Source organism: Artemia franciscana, chromosome 21, assembly GCF_032884065.1.
Source record: "Artemia franciscana chromosome 21, ASM3288406v1, whole genome shotgun sequence".
In the NCBI taxonomy this organism is placed as follows: domain Eukaryota; kingdom Metazoa; phylum Arthropoda; class Branchiopoda; order Anostraca; family Artemiidae; genus Artemia; species Artemia franciscana.
Genome location: NC_088883.1, coordinates 14914322 through 14934966, shown reverse-complemented (window position 1 = coordinate 14934966; position 20645 = coordinate 14914322). Strand labels below are relative to the sequence as shown.

Sequence of the window (20645 nt, the reverse complement as noted above, 5' to 3'; positions counted from 1 at the left end):
ATCTTCTAGAAGCACTTTTATACAAAAAAAATTAGATTAATACTTGTGCAAATATTTACTTACGATAATCATAAGAGGCTAAACTAAACTCAGAATGGTTTTAAGAGCACCTACTTATACCAAAATATAAATTAAGTCTAACACTGGGCTTACATTATAAATTCTTATTTTATTCCTTTAGAAAAAGGATAAAGCAGAATTAACAACAAGGATTATGAAAATTGAAAAAAGTAATTGTGTCTACTCTAATTTGCTGTTAATAAATATGACAGGGAACCAGAATTTTGTATCACCACCCTGAGTATCGATCCAAGCAACACCATCTCTTAAAAGCTCATTCAAAACCTTTTCAGCTCGCACTGGATTCCAACCTGAAATTATACAATAGTAATCTTTAGCATATTCTGTGTTAACATAGCATTTGATCTCTCCTTGGCAACACAGGGTCCAGGATTTGACCCCGGGCTTCACAAGGCTGGACGAAAGGTTTGCTACCTGTGTCTGTAAAAGATCTGGCAACTGAACCGTCCGCAATTATCAACATCCTTTGCGCATTAAAACTGGACTGAACGTAACTCTTGGCCTAACGGAAAAATGCAGTGGAAAACTTTGTATCTGGACTCGTGACGGAGCACTTTGCGCTTAGAAAACCTAAAACTTGTCTAAGAAGCTCTAATAGATGAAGTCAGAAATAAACACTAATTTCTCTTTCAAATAAATTCAACATACATTCAATCATGCTTTTCACCAAGAACAATTGCACTACTGTCATTTCTAAAAGAGAGTACTCATAAAAAAAGGGAAACTGTGTCCCTAATTTAATAATACTAAGGTTGAAAAGCTAAAAAAAACTTATTTTTTCAGACCAAGATTTTTTAAGCCAAAATAAAAATTTCTGATACTGTTTTTTACTTGTCAGGTTTTACTTTTTCTCATCAGAGCACAGGAACGTGAGACTTTGTATAATACCATCCTGATCCTTTTTAATAATTGATGAACATAATTTATAACATTATGAATAAGGGTATAAGTGCAAACTAGACCCAGGCTAATATTTTTATTCCCCAGGGCTTCAATTTTGAAAAATCACAATATTAAGGAATAATATAAAATTGGATAATTATTAATTGTTTACAATTAAAATTTTATTATCCATGATAAATATACATAAGTTACAATCAATTTTAATTAATGATTGCAAGTTCTTCATTCTCAATAAATCGAAATATTGTTAATTGGCACTATGCTTAATTTACACGGTTCACCTATGTAACACCTCATCTACAATGTGCCTTACAAATTGCATGTGATTAAAGCAAATGTCCAATAAATAAAGCAGTTCAGAATTAACATACTCTGACAAATAAAATTCTAAGAAATCTGTTTAGCAAAGATATTAAAACTATTTCTCTTTCTTTTATACTCTTATTCAATTTTAATTAATGATTGCAAGTTCTTCATTCTCAATAAATCGAAATATTGTTAATTGGCACTATGCTTAATTTACACGGTTCACCTATGTAACACCTCATCTACAATGTGCCTTACAAATTGCATGTGATTAAAGCAAATGTCCAATAAATAAAGCAGTTCAGAATTAACATACTCTGACAAATAAAATTCTAAGAAATCTGTTTAGCAAAGATATTAAAACTATTTCTCTTTCTTTTATACTCTTATTGAATGACATGAATGGAAATTCATGTATTTATCATTATTGTTTGGTTCTATGTAAATTAAGAAAAGAAAACAATTTTCCATTCTCTTCTTCCAACTCAAGAGTAAATTTAAATTTTCTGTCGAAAATATTTACTGTTTAAGAAATAGATCTAGAGTTCCACACCAGGCTAGCAAATACACAAAATATCATCTATAATTCTGCTCAAGAACAAGGAATATTTAGCACACCTAGAAATTTCATTATACATCGCTACTATTTTTGTTTATTTTTGATTACCATATATTTGGGACAAAAACTAATTTGGATATAAGTTATTCTAAAGTTAAGAGATTACACATAAATCTTTGCCTTTCTTATTGTTTTTGGAATTTCCAATTCTATCCTTGCTAATTTGTTGTACTTTTTTTTTTATAGAACTGGAGTTTGATATTTTGTAAGTGCTTTTAGCCAAAATAGGGATTTCGACACTGGAAATCCCATCACTGATTCAATTGATGATAGCATAAAAACGAATGAATCAATTATTAGAGATTAGACAATAATCCAAACTATCGAAATGCATCATTTAAACTCAACAACAAAAGTTAAAAAATCTTTTTATTTTTACTTTATTTTAACTTCAGTTACTTTTGATGGATGTAAAAGAAGTAGCAAATTGGATTTTTTGTACTACCTGTTTCTTTTTTATCAGGAGTAGCGAATATATATTTTTGTTTTTATTTATTTATTTTGGATTTAGCCATTTTTAGTTTTCTAGTTTTTAAATTCTCTTCTTGTTTTGTTATCTTGTTTCATCCGTGCTGAAGACATTTTGTTTCGTAGCAGCAAAACGTTAAAAATTCTTTCTTTCTGCCTTGTCTTTGTCAATATTCATTTTGTTTTTCATTTTGTTTCACCCTTTACTTGTCTTTTCTGCTAGCCATAGACCTATTTTCCACAATCACCCTTTTTTTTATCTTTTTTTTTTTAGTCCCTCTCAGGCTCTATAAGCCCAAAAAGGACTGAATTGGTTGTTATCAACCATTTTAAGCTGAATTTTATAGCAAAAAGGAATTACTATTTACAAAAGATTGTAAATCTTTGATTTCCCTTAAATCTTTCTTTATGACATCCTCCAACCCGACAGACGACCTGCTTTCCAATTAGCCCTAGTCGGTTCGCCAAACAGGACAATCTTAGGTAATATGTCATCCTTCATCCGTAGAACGTGCCCTAGCCATCTCAACCTTTCTCTCATTATTGCCCTAGAAAGCGGGATTGAACCAGACTTTTTGTACAGCCTACTGTTTGAAATATGGTCAGTCAGCCAGGTACCCAATACAATCCGTAGGACCATATTTGACCACTGTCATCACTGTAGCTTCAAATATTCTAATATTGGTTTGCAGATCTAACCTGGTTGGTTAATCTTATATTCTTTGCGGCTACACTAAAAGAATAAATGATGAATATTACCTAATTCAGTGACAAGGCCATTTACTGATGAAAATCCCGAGTTTTTGGCTTGCTGCAAAACGACAGTGTGGTCAAGGCTTAATTCTCCAGGAATTGACCTAACCAAGTATCGTCCCCTTTGACCATCTAGCGGAATAACTGAAAATCCTGATCGAAGTACGTTCATCTTTTTTATTGCTCGGAGAATATCATCGCTGGAAAAAAAGACTTCCTAATTAATCCAGGAATGCATTAGAACATTTTTCTACTTCTCAACTTAGATACTTATAAGTGTCTGTAACCCCTAGCCAGTCACAAACGTTAAAACATCACGTAATGCAATTTTTTAAGTAGTGTTACAATCATAATCAGTTGGTTTAGATACGTTCTTTTCTTTTGTTATGCCTGAAGCTTAAAGGCAAGCGAGCATCTCTCGTCAAAGAGACTGCGTACATTCAACAGGCTTCATTAAAAAGTAGCAAATGCTTACACATGGTTTGTGTACTGTTTTGTCTCACGATTTGGGGATCAATTTAAATTTTCAGAATTTTTGAGGGGAAGTAGAGGAGGACTTATAACTTTTTGTCTGGGGAAGGGAGCAAAGCATTTGTTCTCTAGACCTAAAAAGAGTATATGCTACGTTTTCTTTATGTCTGTCGCCCGATAGCCTCATTGGCTATTATTAAACAAATTCCTTCGTATTGAGCTGATCACAAGCCAAAGCGATTAAATTTATAATAATAAATAATTTAATATAATTTATTAAAAATAATAATTTAATCAACTCTGTGTTTTGAATATTCACACAAGGTTAATTTTCATACAAAATGACATTTTTTAAGTTAACTCGACTAACTATGCTAACATAGAACCAGCTAGAATAAATTTTATACTCAACACATTTTTGATCAAACGAAGGTGTAAATAACCAAATTTCCAACACTCAGACACATAATAAAACACAAAAAATATCGGACATTCTTTTCGACAGAAGACAGCCTATATTAAGATTAAAACGATTAGTATTTTATTTCTTAGTTTTCTTCATTGATTGTCTTGTGCAGTTAATCAATTTGGCAAGTAAACAAAAAAATTCATAATTTATGAGTATGGAATCAAATGCAGAGGAATTAATATAGTCTGGAAAGTCCTATATGCGTTCAAAAGTCGAGGGATCAGCCTTAATACGAGAGTGATAAGAAAAACATGTGGAAACATGAATACCAATAACCTGGATTTTTAAACTAGATTTCTAAGTTTTTCTTAAATTCGTGAGTTCCCAGTAACTAAATTAGAAAAAAGAACAGTTTATCCACAAGAAATACGAGAGCCAAAGTAAAACTCAAAACGAGCAGAAGTTATCTTAAATAAGTTTTCAAAACTAAATGAGCAAATGATATCATGAATAAGAAAATAAAACCTAACACTACATTTTTACATCTAAGGAATGAATAATGGCAATATCATTTCTCCTGGTATAAAAAGAATTCAAATTATATATATATTGGACATATTTTGTATATGCATTAGGTACATGAACTCTGAAATTGAACCCTTATTTTGAATATGCATTAAATACATAAACTCTGAAATGGAGCCCTTAAGACAATGGAACTTTCGGGTCCCCACATATTCTACTAAATTGAGTGATTATGAGACCATTCAAAACCTATGAAAGGTCAAAAAATTTCGAACGCATTTTATTTTCAGTAAAGCGCAAATTGTGTTCTGGTCTTGAAAAGGCATGAACGTTATCAGCCCTACTCGTGTTGATTTTTGCTCGTTTTGAGTTTTACTCGGCTATTTATTGTGATTTTTGCTCGTTTTGGGTTTCATTTATTTATTGATAGTGATTTGCGGTAGTTTTACGCTTTGAAGATTAATTGACTTTATTTTTGCTCATTCTTGACTTAACGGGTCTCTACTTTCTTTGAAAAACTTGTTTTGTGGAAAAGGTTTTTAAATTAATTTCTGTTCGTTTTTTAATGACATAGCATTTTTATGGAAAAAATAATACTGTATATCTTTAAAGTTTTTTCAATAAGAATCCATAATATTGGTTGCTATTTGAATGTTGGAGAAACTCTTAAACACATCTTCATCCTGAGACGAACTGTATTTTTATTTTAATTTTATAACTTCTGAAGTTGACCTGAAAAATAAAACTTGATATAATTCCCAAGAGATTCTTCCTATGCTCTTTCACAACCTGGATACACTTACACTCTTTTTATTTATTTAAATTGTAACATCAGAATTAGTAATAGTAATATCCCAAAAAATACCCCAGTCGTTTTCGATATATTGCTGAGGTGTCTTATTGGCAACCATAAACATAATGCCTTTTGATTTATTTTAAAACAACATTTAGTTTTAAAGCATAATGAGCCAGTTTCATAATTGTGGGAGGTTGACCTGCCTAATATTCCTAAGGACATAGTTGCTGGACCGCTCTACTATGCTGAACAAAATGGCTGTCTCGAAATTTCGACTGGATGCGTTTGGAAAATGGATGGACTTAAGAGAAGGGCTGCTTCCTTTCCAATCTCTTGTTACTCTTAAAAAGAGCACCAGAACGTTTAATCTTAAATTGAATTAGATCTTTTAAAGTTTAGACATTTCTAGCTGTTATAGGGTGGTACTGCCTCAGATATTGCAAATAGGCGCTTTTGAAAACCTACATGCATACTTTAATTCCTTGAATTAAAACTCCTAAACGTTTCCTAAAAGTTTAATCTTAACACCTTTAATGTCATTAGTTACTATAACTGTAGTGGAAGTATTAAAAGTATACATATGGTGTCTTCTAGCTAGTTCAAAATCCCCAACAACTTACCCTCAAATGTCTAACTTAATAATACTAGTTGCTCTTCAAATATTCATTTGTCATCTTCTTGAAAGTCCATATGCTCATAGTTTCTTTTGACTTAGTTCAACATCCGCTTAAATATTCCTCAAAAGCTTCATCTTGATACCCTTAGCTTGCGCAGTAGCAATAGTTGTAGCAGTATTAGTAGCCGTATGCACATAACACCTTTGGTTTCTTCAACATCCCCTTCAACACACGCTGGAATTTTCAGCTTAATACATACCATCAATCATTCCCAAAGCCTTTTTTATGTGTCCGCTTGACAACGTGTGTGGGCATAATGCGTTTCGACTTAGTTGTATGCAGCTTCTTATATATCCCAAATTTTTCGCCTTAATATCCTTTGTTTTAATAGCTGCAATCGTAGTAGTAGCTGTAGAATCAATTGTAATAGCCAACGCTTTAGTAGCAGAAGTAGCAATAGAAGCAGTAATGATAGTAACAGCAGGAGTAGTATGAGTAGAATCAAGAGCATTAGGATGCAAATGTATTCTCTTCAACTTCACGCATCAAACTGTTCCTATGATATTGCTGTTACATTCTTTTGACAACCTGCTTACAGAAGGGCTGTTCTGATTCAGTTCATCTTCTCTGCTCAAAATTTCTTGAAAATTTCACTTTCATTGCCCATATCGCTCTTTACTTGGAATATAAATTGACTCTCGACCGTGATATCACGTTTTGTCCCCTAACGGGAGAGTTCATTCCAATTCTAGATTGGCTTGGAGCTGTGCTTCCGCCTGGTTTTACGGTTACCGAGGATGTTTAGAAGCTAGTAAAAGCCGGCAATCCAAACTCTTGCAGCAATGCGCTGATTTTTGTGCGACAGCGACAGTGCAAAAACTACCAATCTAACTTGTGTAAGGCCGCAACTCGAATAAACTGCGCCTATTTGGGGCACCATTCCTCCAGAATACCAGTTGCTTATCAGACGAAATTGAAGCTATTCAGAGAAGTGCAGCAGCAAGCATTACCAGAGGTAGAGTCATAGATTATCTCCAAACACTGGAGAACCTAGTGCATAAAACACTGCGAGAGAGGCGTGGGCACTTAACAATTTCTTTTTGGGAAACGCTTCTTGCCTCAACTTAGTTCAACCACTTCTTACCACAAGATACTGAAGTTGACGCCCGAGCTAGGTCAAAGCTGAAATTAGACTCTGATTCTAGTTCTGAACACGGCAATTCCTATATAACAATGAGTGCGAAAAAGGGTATGTAACGTAATTAGAAAAATAAATTTTTCTAAGAATCTTCAAAGCCAACTTTATGATTTATTTACTATAAACTTAAGGTTAGGTATGACTGAAAATTCTAAGCTTAAAGTGCCGACAGTACATTTCATAATAGCGAAAATGTGTATAACGAATAATGTTCATGAGTCAATCAGTCATAGACATATTTTACTGATGAGCCATGGTCTGAGTTCTTTGTGTACTTTACAAAGAATAGAGCCACTATTTAGTGTTAGCACGGATTTTTAGATTTTTGGTTAATAGATGCTGGTAGGTATCAGATCTTTAACATAGTTTTATATGATTTCGAATAGCCTACATCACTTATTCTCATTTTAGCCAGTGCTTTGGTGAAGAGGGCAACAGTATTTATAGGCAAAAGTTAAACATTCAGATAAAACAAACTAGTTGACAAAACTAACAAAGTTAACAAAAACCAAGCAAATTATTTTTTGTATGTCGGTTTTCTAAAACATATGTATTCTCTTTAGCATATCTTTGCTCCTCAGTAATAAATTTCAAGATAAATTTCATCCTTTTCTCCGCAATAAAATAGTATTTACTTCACAGGATTAGTGCATATTTATGAGAGTTATAGATGACACTTCTGCAGGAGACTACATTGAAATATAGAGAAAATAAAATTTATCTCTTATTTGTTGGTTGAAAAATGCATTTAAGGAATAAATAATGGCAACATAATTTATCCTTGATGAAAATAATTCATAAGATGTATTAAAAAGTGATTTTGAACCCCCCCCCCCCCCCCAAAAAAAAAAACTATTTTAAATGATATAATAAAAAAACTTCATAGTTCTAATAGCAGAGGAAGAATTTCGTTGATGCAACAACACAATTGTTCTTAATTAGGACATGTCCTTACATTTCTACGCAGTATCAAAGGATAACAGCGAAAAGTTAACACAATATTCACAGAATATGGGTGACCGGACCGTTTCATTGGCTTTAAGGTTTCCATTCCAGAGTGTACAACCCAAGATTACATCTAGCGCTTCCACTTAAAACTAAACATACTTAGATATTTCTTGATGATGAACTGCCCGACCTCTAGCTCCGACTAGCCTTTTTCTCAGCTCATCAAGTTCTACAAGGCCACCATTTCTTTGCTGTGTCGCGATACACACTTCAACAGCTTGAACAGCAATTTCATAATAAAAATCACCAACCCCAAGCATCTCTGACCAGAAGCCTGAAAGATAGGGTACGTGTAGTAAACACAATAAAAATTGTTAGTAGATAAGTCTGGCTTGGGTACAAACTACTAGAGATCAAAAGGAGCTAAAACAAAGTATAAATGAGCTATTATGGTAGGCGAAATAATAGTATTTTGATGTAAATGGAGAGTGACTGCAAATAATTATTGTAAATACTGTTAATAAAAAAAGACAATGAAGAAAAATTTTAGTGGATTAGATGATGTAATATTACCTTTTGATGATGCTAACGGATCAACACCAATGGATGCACACATTTCTTGGAATTGTTTTCGAAAGTGAGGATTTTTCTTGATTTCTTCTTTATGCTTAGCAGCAAAGGTCTCAAGGTTTTTCTTAAAAACTTCAAGCCTTTTCGTCATCTACAAATATTTGATATAATTATTTTCCTGCATTACCTTGATGCAACATTTCCTTCAGAGATGATTAACGCATCTTATGAACAAACTTGTACTCAGAAATTTTTTCACTAGGTCTAAATACTAGGTTTAATTCTACCAGATACCATATAAAAGCCCGGAGGCCTAACCAGACATTGACATAGTAACAAGTCATATTTTTGTTGGTCGTACTAGAGTAAATTGAAATTATATATTTTCAACCGAATCTCACCATCAACTGGGAAACAATGAGTTAGAAGGAGGTAAGGTATGCAAGCTTTAATGCAAATACAGTGTTTCATACTAATGCTGGTTACACCCTGTAAGCAGTAGAGTATAATGAATGCTTGCCGTCGGGTGGCTCACTGAGCCAAGACCACGTCAGATAACGAAAACAAAATTCATCCTGGGAAACAAAGATGGAATCCTTAAGAGTTTGAAAATCACCTTTTGCCTTCCAAGGGGGAATTTTGGTTGTTTTATTCGTACGAAAAGGCCCTTGAAATTAGAAAAGCCCCTGAAACAGCATAGGCTTTAAGCAAAGCATGTTCAAGGTAAAGTTAACCTACAGTTATATCTTGAAAGTTTGCGAGGAACTAAAGAAGAGGAAAAACCCTTGGAATGTATTTCATACAATAATAATCATCCCAAAATTATGAAAAAAAAACGAAAGAAAGAATCCTTTATTTTTTAAATTTTAGATGCAAATACGTGCTAATATGTGACAAAATATAGCCACACTCGAAAATTCGTTTTAAGTACGCAATCTTTGTTTCCTAGTTATTACTAGTAAAATAACAAAAACAGCATTTCCAATTATAAGAACGACCGAAACATTATAAGAACCTTTCCGAAACATTTTTAACTAATAAAACGTTCAAAATTTCTTGAGATGACTATTTCTCTGTTTCGTCATGTAATTCGAACACTACGGAAGTACTAGCTTCTATGTCAAGAATAGCATGCCTACACGTATGCTGTTTATGTCGCATTATTTCATGTAGAGAATTTTTGCCTCTGAAGGCCAACTGTCAGTTAAAGAGCTATATTTTAAGCAAATAATTGCTCTATATTTAGAGGATATGCTGTATATTAAGGAGATATGTTTGTAATATACAAAGGGGAAATAGTTCAATTTATCAATCAGACGAACATTCTGCTAGCAGCAGAAGAATTAGAAATAAGAAATTAGAGTTCAGGGAAAGCGTAAGTTTTTCCTTATATTTTTCTATTTTATCTTGAAAAAAAAACAGGCAAATCACCAGTTTTTGCCGATTCGCCAATTTCATATTGATCCTGTTCTAGTCCAAAATACCACTTTTCAGACATTTTGGTTAGTTAGGATAAAATAGGCAATTGTGCAGGAAAAAAATACACATAATAATGGATTAAAAATGTTTTTTTTTTAATTACACATAATAATGGATAAAAGACGTGAATGTTATTTTGTTAATTCACCGATTTATATCTCAAATGAATATTTAGAAGCTAACTTCGTGCATAAAACCAAAGGGCGTCTTTACTGTATTCTTAATTTTGCAGGAGAGTACAAATTAGTATTTAAACTTAAAGGGTCACTGGGACAGTAAACGAGAAAAAAGAAACGACCTAATCCCAATGTTTGGCTGAATAGTATAGCTCCATTTCGTTATATAGTACATCCAAATTATGTCAGGAGACATTGATCTGTAGGTGCTGAATCATTTTTTAAAACCCACTCACAGTTGGTCGCTACTTACTCCACTGCAAATGGGAACAGTTAAAAAAGAGGGACCATTGTCAGGGACCATTGATTTTTCATGTTTTAAGTGAATCTAATTTCTCATTTTAAGTGAATTTTGACAGTCTCATTTCTAGTGCTAATAGCTTATTTTCAAAATTCTAGTCAATTTCATTTACTTTAGTCAATGGAATCAATATAACATGCAGTGGAACAATAAGAACTTGAAAATATTCTTGGTTCAATTAAAAATATAGATTTTAAAAGCATCTATTGAACAAGTGCTATTCATGTTTTCTATTATACATTACCGTTTTGAAAGATTAATCTAAAAAAACTTTTTTCACAAAACAAGTTTTTCAAAGAAAAGTAAAGAGCTTCATTAATCCAAGAATGAACACGGATAAGGTCAATTAATCCTCCAAGCATAAAACTATCATAAGTTACTATCAATAAGCAAATGCAACTCAAAACGAACAGAAATTACAATAAATAGCCAAGTCAAACTCAAAAGGAGCACAAATTAACATGAATAGGGCTGATAATCCCCACAACTTCTCAAGACCAGAGCACAATTTGTGCTTTACTGAAAAAAGACAACAACAACAAAACAAATAACCGTAGATTGTCAGTTTAATTGATATATACAGATATTTATTCATTAAAGGTTTTGAAAATTTTTAGTTATGAAAGAAGGAAAAGTGAACACATATCACACGTACTTTGTTTTCAGTAAAGCGCAAATTGTGTTCTGGTCTTGAGAAGACACGGGAATTATCAGCCCTACTCACGTTAATTTTGGCTCGTTTTGATTTTGATTTAAATATTTATTGTAATTTCTGTTCGTTTTGAGTTTCATTTATTTATTGTTTAATTTTAGTTTAATTTTATAGCTTCTGAAGTTAACCTGAGAAATAAAACTTAATACCGCTCCCAAAAGATTTTTTCTATGCTCTTTGACAATCTGGATACACTTACACTCTTTTTATTTATTTAAATTGTAAGAGCCGAAGTAGTAATAGCATTATCCAAAAGTTTCAACTTATTACCTCCAATCGTTCTTGATATATTGCTGAGTTGTCTTATTGGCAACCATAAGCACAATGCTTTTTTATTAATTTTAAAGTAGCATTTAGTTTTAAAGCTTAATGGACCAGTTTAATAATTGGGCGGGGGGGGGCTGACATGCCTCATAGCCCTAAAGACATAGTTGCTAGATCATTCTACTATGCTGAATAAAATGGCGGTCAAATTTTGACTGGATGAGTTTGGAAAATGAAGGGGCTTGAGAGGAGGGCTGCTTGCCCTACAATGTCTTCTTACTCTCAAAAAGGGCACAAGAAATATTAATTTTAAATTGAATTACTCCCTTTAAAAGTTTTAATGATACTTCTAGCTATTATAGAGTGGTGCTACCTATGATATTGCCGGTATGCCCTTTTTATAACTTGCACGCATAAAGCTTTTCCTTTAACTGAAACTCCTAAACGTTCCCTAAATGTTTCATCGCAACGACCCCACAAATTACCCTTAAAGATCTAAATCGATAATGTAAGTTATTCTTCAGATATTGCTGTATCATCTTTTTGAAAGTCCATATGCTCATAGTTTTTTTTTAGTTAGTTCAATATACGCATAAATATCCCTTAAAAGCTTCACTTTTTATACCCTTAACTTGCGCAGTAGCAATAGTTGTAGCAGCATTAGTAGCGGTATGCAAATAGCACCTTTGGTTTTTTCAACATCCCCTTGAACACACGCCGAGTTTTGCTTAAAGCATACCATTAACTTTTCCTGAAGAATTTCTGATGCAGCCGCTTGACAACTTGCGTAGCCATAGTGTGTTTTGATTTAGTTCCATATATATCCCAAATTTATCGCCTTAACATCCTTAGTTTTAATAGCAGTAGTAGTAGTAGCTGTAGAATAAATTGTAGTAGCCTAAACTTATGTGGCAGTAGTAGTAAAAGAGGTAGTAATAATAGTAGCAGTAGCATTAGTAAAAGCAGCAGCATTAGGATGCAAATTTTTTCTTTTGGTTAGTTCAACATCCCTCACAATAAGCTCTTTTAGTTTCAACTACACACACGAAACTGTTCCTAAGATATTACTGCTACACCCTTTTGACAACCTGCATACAGAGTGCGTGTTCTGATTCAGTTCATTTTCCCCCTCAAAATTTCTTGAGAAAATTATTTTAATGCCCTTAGGCATACTTGTAATAGTAGTCACAGCAGTAGTATTGATATTACTAGTAATAGATAGAATAGCGGTAGTACTACTAGCAGCAGTAGTAATAACTTATTACCTTTTGGCCACCTGAATATCCCTCTCATCAAGTCCTGAAAGTTTCACCTTAATGCTACTAGCCATTATTGCTGAGATTGCGTCGTCACTAAATAATTTCCAATCTATATCATTAAAGATACAATATTAGCCCGTGGCTGCTCCTATGTTACCACCACCCCTCAGATCACCAGCCTTTTAGGAGAAAATAGGTATTATGCACCTTTTATATAGAGCTAAAATACTGAAAAAAATTCCGATATGGGTGGGACTAAGAATTCTCTGAAAGCTTCAATTTAATATTCAAATCTATTCTTGAGATACGCTATTTTGATAATGAACATACACATAATGTCTTTTCATTTAATTGAAGTTTCTCCTTAATGCTGTAAATGGAGTAGTCTGGTGACAGTTGTTGTAATATTGATAGCATGCAAATATTGCCTTTTTAGTCATCTCCCCTATCATTTCCTGAATTCTCCAAATTAATAAACTCAGTTATTCCTGGTTTGTACCATTTTGACAATTCGTAGACACATAACTTGTTTTGATTTAGTTCAACACTCCCCTCAACATTCTCTGAAAGACTCACCTGAATACCCTTCGTCTTCTTGGAAAGTAAAGTTCAAACATGAACACCTTTTTCAGTAGCATATACTAGGCAACCAATGAACAATTGCCTAACTTATAGCCCTTTTTCAGAGGATTATGGGAAGGATGACATCCCCAATACCTTTCAATACCTTTCAACAATGCTAAACAAAATATCTTTCTTAAAATTTCGATCGGATGTGTTTAGGGGAATGATTGGATGGGGGGGGGGGTAACGTCCTTCTATTTACTTTTGACTCTTAGAAAGGCCACTAAAACTTCCGACTTTTAATTAAACGAGCTCCATCTGATCCGAAGTTTACACAACCACCCGTTCCATAAAAACCTTATATGCCCAGGGCATAACTTACAATCCTTGCCCAAGGGCTCTGGGGGATTGTGTCCACCCTAAATACATTTTTATATTAACAAAATGAATGCCTCAAAATTTCAAAATGTGTTTTGGGAAAAGAGGATGTCAGGGAGGGGAGCTAGTGGCACGCACCATTCAAACATCTGACCAAAATCTCTCAGAATGATCGCAAGATTCATAAAATATGCCTCAGAGAGGGATACAAGCAGCAGATCTTAAAGAGGGAGTTCCTAACTAATACAGCTATTAAACAAGTTGCACCTTGTTTAAACTGAAATCATCCGAGGATTCATAATCTGACTGCAGAAACTAACAACATCTAAGCCACGGACTGACTTGACGCAAAAATAAACCAAATCATGATTCAGTGCTAAAGGTTAGTAGTTCTTGGCCTGGTACAAAACTAACTTAGTCCTGATTCGATACAAATAAAAACGACTCTATCGCCAATTTTTTAGAGAAAATTATGCTTCTTGTACCTTGTTTGATTAGGAATCATAAGAAGATTCCAACCTGTGTTAGACACAGAGTTACAGTCAAGGTGACTTTCCCTAAAAGATTTTAGACATCTGTTTTGTTTTTGTTTGTTTGTTTCTTTCTTTTCCGTTTGTTTCTTTTTTTGTTCTTTTTTTATTGAGGCTTTAGCTGGTTTCAAACTTTTAAAACTCCAATGATTTTCAAGCTATGAGAGAATGAGGCCTGCTAGCGTCTGGACTTTAAAGGGCTCCAACTAGCATTTCTTGGTGAGTCTCATTGCATTAAGTATTAGTCTACCAAATTTCGAGTTTCTCAGCTCTTCAGACTTTTCGGTCACTTCTCTAGCAAGTCAAGGAGGCACACTCGTGCCTCTATAAAGAGGCGACACACGACAATGTTAAGCGATCTTCGGTTCCAGTGGTCGCAGAGGGATGGGGAGGGATGCATTTCGTAGCCCGAGCTCCAGCTAAGAAACCTGCAAAATTTCATCCCCCTCCAACTTTTCCTTCATGGGGAAAATCTGGCCAAAAGTTTCGACCTGTCAACCCCAGCCCCCCTTTAACATTGTCCAATCGGGCTGAAATTCACAAGTTAAGGTCCCCTAGGGCCCAGGAGCTTATCCGCAAAATTTCAGCTTGATCCGATAACTCCTTCCCTGTTTTCCAGAAACCACGCATAGCCACTTAAAATTCATTTACTTTTTTTTCCTAGACGCCTACAGGTCACATCCGACATCGGATCTGGGTGTACGAAGATTCATTCGATGCGGAATTCTCCGAGTAATTTTCCTGGAAAGTTTCGTAGGAAAATCTTAACCCCCCGAAAGTTTCGACCCTCCAACCCCCCCCCCTTTTAACGTTGTCCGATCGGGCTGAAATTCACAAGTTAAGGTCCCCTACGGCCCAGGAGCTTATCCGCGAAATTTCAGCTCGATTCGATAACTCCTTCCCTGTTTTCCAGAAACCACGCATTAGCTATTTAATTAACGGATTTCTCTCCATAAGAGCCCATGTTAATTTGAAATTTTTAAAAGTTATTGAGAAGTTATATTTACACACATGCAATTTATTAGCTCAGTTGGTAGAGCGTGAGACTTTTAATCCTCGGGTCAAGGGTTCAAGTCCCTTACGGGCGGTTTTTTTTCACAACATCAAAAAAATTCTGATAACACCTGGACAGCTTATCATTTGAGAGATAACAGAATATTAGCTTCTTATGAGCAAAAGAAACATTTCGGTCATTCTATCTATTTTTTTTCTATTTTATACAATGATTTAAAAGCGGGGGGGGTTCCTCTCCTAATTCCTGTACGAGGAGTACAGGAATTATTAAATTACATCCACCATGGATTGTAGAAAAACGTACAGAAATAATATGAAAAAAACTTCGTTTTCTTAAAGAGTTAAAGAGGCTGCGTCCCAAAGTCGAACCTTAAAACGTACAGGAATTAGAAGAGGCAGTTGGGGGGCTGCCGCCCCCCAAACCCCCAGCTTTTAAAGACTCTTTTGTACAGGTTTTTTTTGTGGGGGGACTTCATTGTTACTAATTACTAGTTTCGGCGCAATGGTTCTCCTGTCCTCTTGTGTTTAACATTTTTCGAAGTTATTCCATTATTCATTCATTTCAATTTGTTGTTAATTAAAAGAGGGCCTTTCCGAAGCCAAGAGCGGGGGGTTAGCAAAAAAACAAAAAACCTGTACAGAAGAGTCTTTAAAAGCTGGGGGTTTGGGGGGCGGCAGCCCCCCAACTGCCTCTTCTAATTCCTGTACGTTTTAAGGTTCGACTTTGGGACGCAGCCTCTTTAACTCTTTAAGAAAACGAAGTTTTTTTCATATTATTACTAAAAGAGGTTACTAGTTGTAGGTGACGAATCCCAGGTAAATCAATGAAAAAATGTTTCAAGTCCCAATTGTTTTCCATCCCTCATAGGCTGTCAGCTTTGCCCTCCTGCTTAAAATATTTTTAATTGCCTAGAACTCCTGCCTAAATCTACTTAAAAAAAAAAATGCATGTAAAATAATCACATTTCACATCCTTAGCAAAAATGATTTTATTTTTCCGAAATTTTAGAGCTTGAACTGAAGGAAAACATTCCCTAGCGAAGAAAATCTCTCCACAAAAAGATTTTGCGGACCCTGGGTTACCACATATGCAATTATTCGCATGCAAATACGATTATTCGGCCAGATATACGAATATCGTATCTGTGTGCGAATTTTGGTTAAATCTATCGGGTTTTCCAAAATATCATTCAACTTCATGAATCTCAGCTTATCCTGTGATTTTAATGAATAATTTGTACCAAATCAATAGGCTGGTCAAGATCAAATGGATATTGAAATACTGATTTCGTTAGTTATACATTATTGAAAACTAAACTCTAAAGCTGATAAAGACCATAAGAAGCGGTTGCTTGTAATGAAAAAAAAAATGGAATAAAGTTTCAGAAGAATTTGGAGTTGAAGGTAAGATAAGTAGGCCAATTTAGATGGCTAAATCTAAATTGAAAAATATAGGCCAGTTTGTTTCGTTTTGGGCAGTATAGCCTGGGTTCTGGACAAAAAGGCCTTTATTAGGCAGAGCAGCTATATATATAGAATAGCAAGGGGCAGGTTGATTCCAGAAGTGGCACTTTTCAGTAGTTAATTTGTTTCCAAGCTAGAATAGAATCAAAACGAAAAAAAAAATGGAATATACCATTTGATTTCTCACTTACAGCTATTTTTAAATGTCGTCATTATTGACATTTTTAATACATCCCAGTCCCTTAACCGAACTTGACAAGATATGGGCCTTGTCATAGGCTATTTTAAAAAGCTAAATCAATATGCTATTTTTTTAAATAGGACGCAAATAAATTGTCTAATGTGCCCGCTAAATAATCATCGCGTTAATATGCGAATTTCTTGTCCAATTTTTAATACGTAAATATTTTCTTAGACCACACTGCTTTTCCATTTACAAAAAATTGAGCAAAGAAAAAAGGGTTTAATTTCGACAAACCAGTGAACAAAAATAAAATATAAAAAAAAACTACACTTTAACAAAAAAAAAAAAAATACTCCGAATATTTCGGCCCCACATCCGGGAGCCTTTCTCAACGAAAAAAATAAATTACAACCGACAATTAAAGACTTTTTTAAGACATCGCATACAAAAAAAACCTACGACAACTAAAACACAACGAAGAAAAAAATATATATAAACAATAAAATAAATAAGAACAACTCCCATTATAAGACAAAACTCCCAGCACTGATGGTAGTTACTTTAGAACAAAACCAAATCGAATGTTTATAATGAAACCAAGAAAGGAACCATGGTTTGGGCACACAAGGAACAGTGCAGCTGAAGAGACCAGGAAGATGAAAAATCATGCAAAATTAAAAATTTTAAGCATTAAAAAAATTCAAGTAAGAAATTTCACGAACCACGACAAACATCCAAGATTGAAAACCAAAGCTGGTCTCAAGAAGGATCAGAACCGCATAGCAACCCTCACTTTGGTCACAATATTGAACGTCATTTGGCCAAAAGCCCAAAAAAATCCATTTCACTCAAGCATTGCATTTTCTTAGATAATTACAGTGTTGCCAACGCTTCAGAAGAAAAAGTACCGCAAAATGCCCTAAAATTGTACCACTGATCAAAAAATCGTACCATATCTATTTTTTTGCGTGTTGTACTATGGGCAAGACGAAACAAATTTTGTTACGCACAACACGTGGACGATCGGAAAACTATATTACAAGAAAGAGAACAAATTATCAAACATCTTCTTTCAAAGATATGTGGGAGACCTCCTTTCCCCTACAGAGACCATTTTGGTGTCACTCTTCCAAATAGCAGCTCACCTATTTTGTACTTACCGTACAGATAGGTGTGCTGCTTCACGCTATATTATGATCGCAAGAGGCCAATAACAGGCACTTAAATAAATGTGTAAAGGAAAACTTAAAACTCTAGAAGAGAAAACAAACGAAAACTACAATTCCCTCCGCTCGCTGCGTCCTGACGCCCAGTCAAATCTTTTTGTACCATATTTTGCAAAATGTACCAGGAAATTTGTGATTGTACCAAAATGTACCTTTGGAGGTGAAATCTACCAAAATGGTACAATTGTACCGCTGTTGGCAGCCCTGGATAATGAAAAAACGGCAGTCAAAGGATGTACTATACAAAATCTTCAGAAATTCGCGCAAAAGGTTCTGATTTTTAGGGCCAAAAACGCACTTTATTGGCATCAAGTCTTATTCTGCGGGACCCTTCAAGCACTTAAAGTTTCAGCTATGCCATCGATGCCTGCAAAGAAAATCTTAGACGACAAGCCTGTACAATTTTTACAAGAGGAAGAAACTTAGAAAACCTTATTTTGTAAGAAATGTGTCATTTTTTTTTAATACTTCGGAATTTCACTTTTTTGCATATGTGTCGGTATTTTAAGGGAATTTCGTGAACATATCATTCCCAGCCACTCTACACCCATTCAAGCTTTTGACTGAACTATTAAAAGCATATAATTCCAGCCCCCTCCAGTAGCATGATTTCGTCAAAATCCTGTAATGAGGGGGGGGGGCAAAGTGGAGCCAATTTTATCAAATAAAGTGAAAATTGAAGTTAAAACTGAAAAATGAGCCATATATTAACAAAAAAGGTAAATGTATACTAAAAGAAACTGACCCGTTCCCTTGGATACTTGAATTATGCAGACTTATCTTAAATTTAACAAGTTTTTTTGAGAAACTAAATTCCGGCTGGGGCGAGGGCCAACCAAGGTCTGGAAAACGAGAAAACTGAGGTCTGGAAGGGACTGTTGCCACCCTGCCCCATATCAAATTACGCCCCCTGGCCCAATCCCTCCAACTCATTACAGTCTAGGCAAAGATCCAAAACAGCGCCATCTAAAATATTTATTAAGAAATGAAGGATAGTCATGGATACTCACATTTTCTAACTGATTCTCCTGTATTACTGCACCCTTCTCTTTAAATTTTTCTCCTTCAACTTTTTTCTGTTGTATTGCAGCAATACCAGCTTTCCTTCTCATTGTCTAGAACTTGATTCAAATTTATAGTTTATTCCTCTCACTTGATGTAAGATATAGAAGTTAGATGGCTCTCTTGTAGTCATACTGAATTAAAAGTGTCTTCACATGATAAGTAGTAAAATAGAAAACAATGCTGGATTTCAATTAATAGTCGTACAGGATAGAGAAAACCTGAAATTTGATTGAAGTGATCCGTTTGGGGGTGAGGGGTCTTTTATCTACTCTGCTTGAAAATGAGTAATTCCCAAAAAATGCGGAGCTAAAAGCTTTTAAGACCGCATTTCATTGCATGAAAATGACTTCTTGGATAGTTCGTACCTTTCTTAAGTCTATCCTCTCCTTCTCTGATCATTGTACAATTCAAGTAATCTTATTAGTTTAATGATCGTTGGGGTAAATCGTAGGGAAGTCGGAAAAAGTTCGCAGGCAGCAGGTGCTTAACTTCAACTTTTCAACTTTTAGCAGGTGGCGTTATCAGGCACTCTTAACAGATGAGGTGACTAAGTGACTAATATCATTAGTCACTTACAAATAAAATACTACACAACAAATACTACTATTAAAAATACTACACAACAAAAGCAGTGCAAAGTTTTAACATAATAAAATGATATGTATGACTACAAAATTATTCCAAACTGTCAATTCAAATATAATTTTTTTTTTCAAACAAAGACTTTAATCAAGAAAATATTTTTCTTTTAATAAGCAATAATTTTGCGCAAGTTGTACCCATATAAGTAATATTAAGACACCGAGAAATACACCAGAAAAATGCATGAGAACGAGGACACAGATCGTAATGGTAACTTAACTAACTAACATAACTAACAAACCAATAGCTATCATTTACGTGGTGCTAGGCTTATTCCTCCCCACTGTGAATGCCCCCCGTGGCGAAATTCCCCCCTTTGTAAAATTGAGCAGCCACAGAGAAAGTAAAACAACCAAAATAATAAAGAAGAGAAGGAATTTTGTATTTTTATCAATATCCAGAAATATAAGCAGAATATGTGATATAGAATATCATGCAGGGTTTATTTTTTACATTTTCATTTAATTTTTTTTGTCTTTCTTTGGGTGGATTTATCATAGCAGGGTAAGATAATAGATAACATTGACGCTTTGAGGGTGATATCAACCCCGAAGGCAAACTTATTAGATATTTCTAAGTTTCGGAATCAAACAGATATCTTAAAATTTTGATTCGACATCGTTGAGGTTACAGGATGGTTGGCTAGCAGAAAAAGAGCTGAGGAGGAAGCTGACTGCCTTCAGTAGCTTTTGTCCTTTAAAAAGGATGCACGAAATACATTAT

The 20645-nt window shown here is 34.4% G+C and overlaps 1 protein-coding gene across 1 annotated transcript; it reads right to left on the bottom strand.

Moving 5' to 3' along the window:
* Nucleotides 1-149: 149 nt before the first annotated feature.
* LOC136040822 (vacuolar-sorting protein SNF8-like) lies at nucleotides 150-19410 on the bottom strand. The gene is made up of 5 exons (XM_065725157.1): nucleotides 19226-19410; nucleotides 8668-8815; nucleotides 8254-8428; nucleotides 3137-3330; nucleotides 150-371 (listed from the first exon to the last, which is right to left on the bottom strand). Exons 1-5 carry the CDS (start codon nucleotides 19325-19327, stop codon nucleotides 241-243), a joined length of 750 nt encoding a protein of 249 aa, XP_065581229.1. The 5' UTR covers nucleotides 19328-19410; the 3' UTR covers nucleotides 150-240.
* Nucleotides 19411-20645: the final 1235 nt, after the last annotated feature.

Coding starts and splice junctions, on each gene's coding strand:
- LOC136040822 (XM_065725157.1), bottom strand. CDS start 19,327: ATGAGAAGGAAAGCTGGTATTGCTGCAATACAACAGAAAAAAGTTGAA. Junction 3,331..8,253: donor CATCATCAAGAAATATCTAA/GTATGTTTAGTT, acceptor CTTTTTTTCCAG/CGATGATATTCTCCGAGCAA. Junction 372..3,136: donor TGGCCTTGTCACTGAATTAG/GTAATATTCATC, acceptor GTATAATTTCAG/GTTGGAATCCAGTGCGAGCT.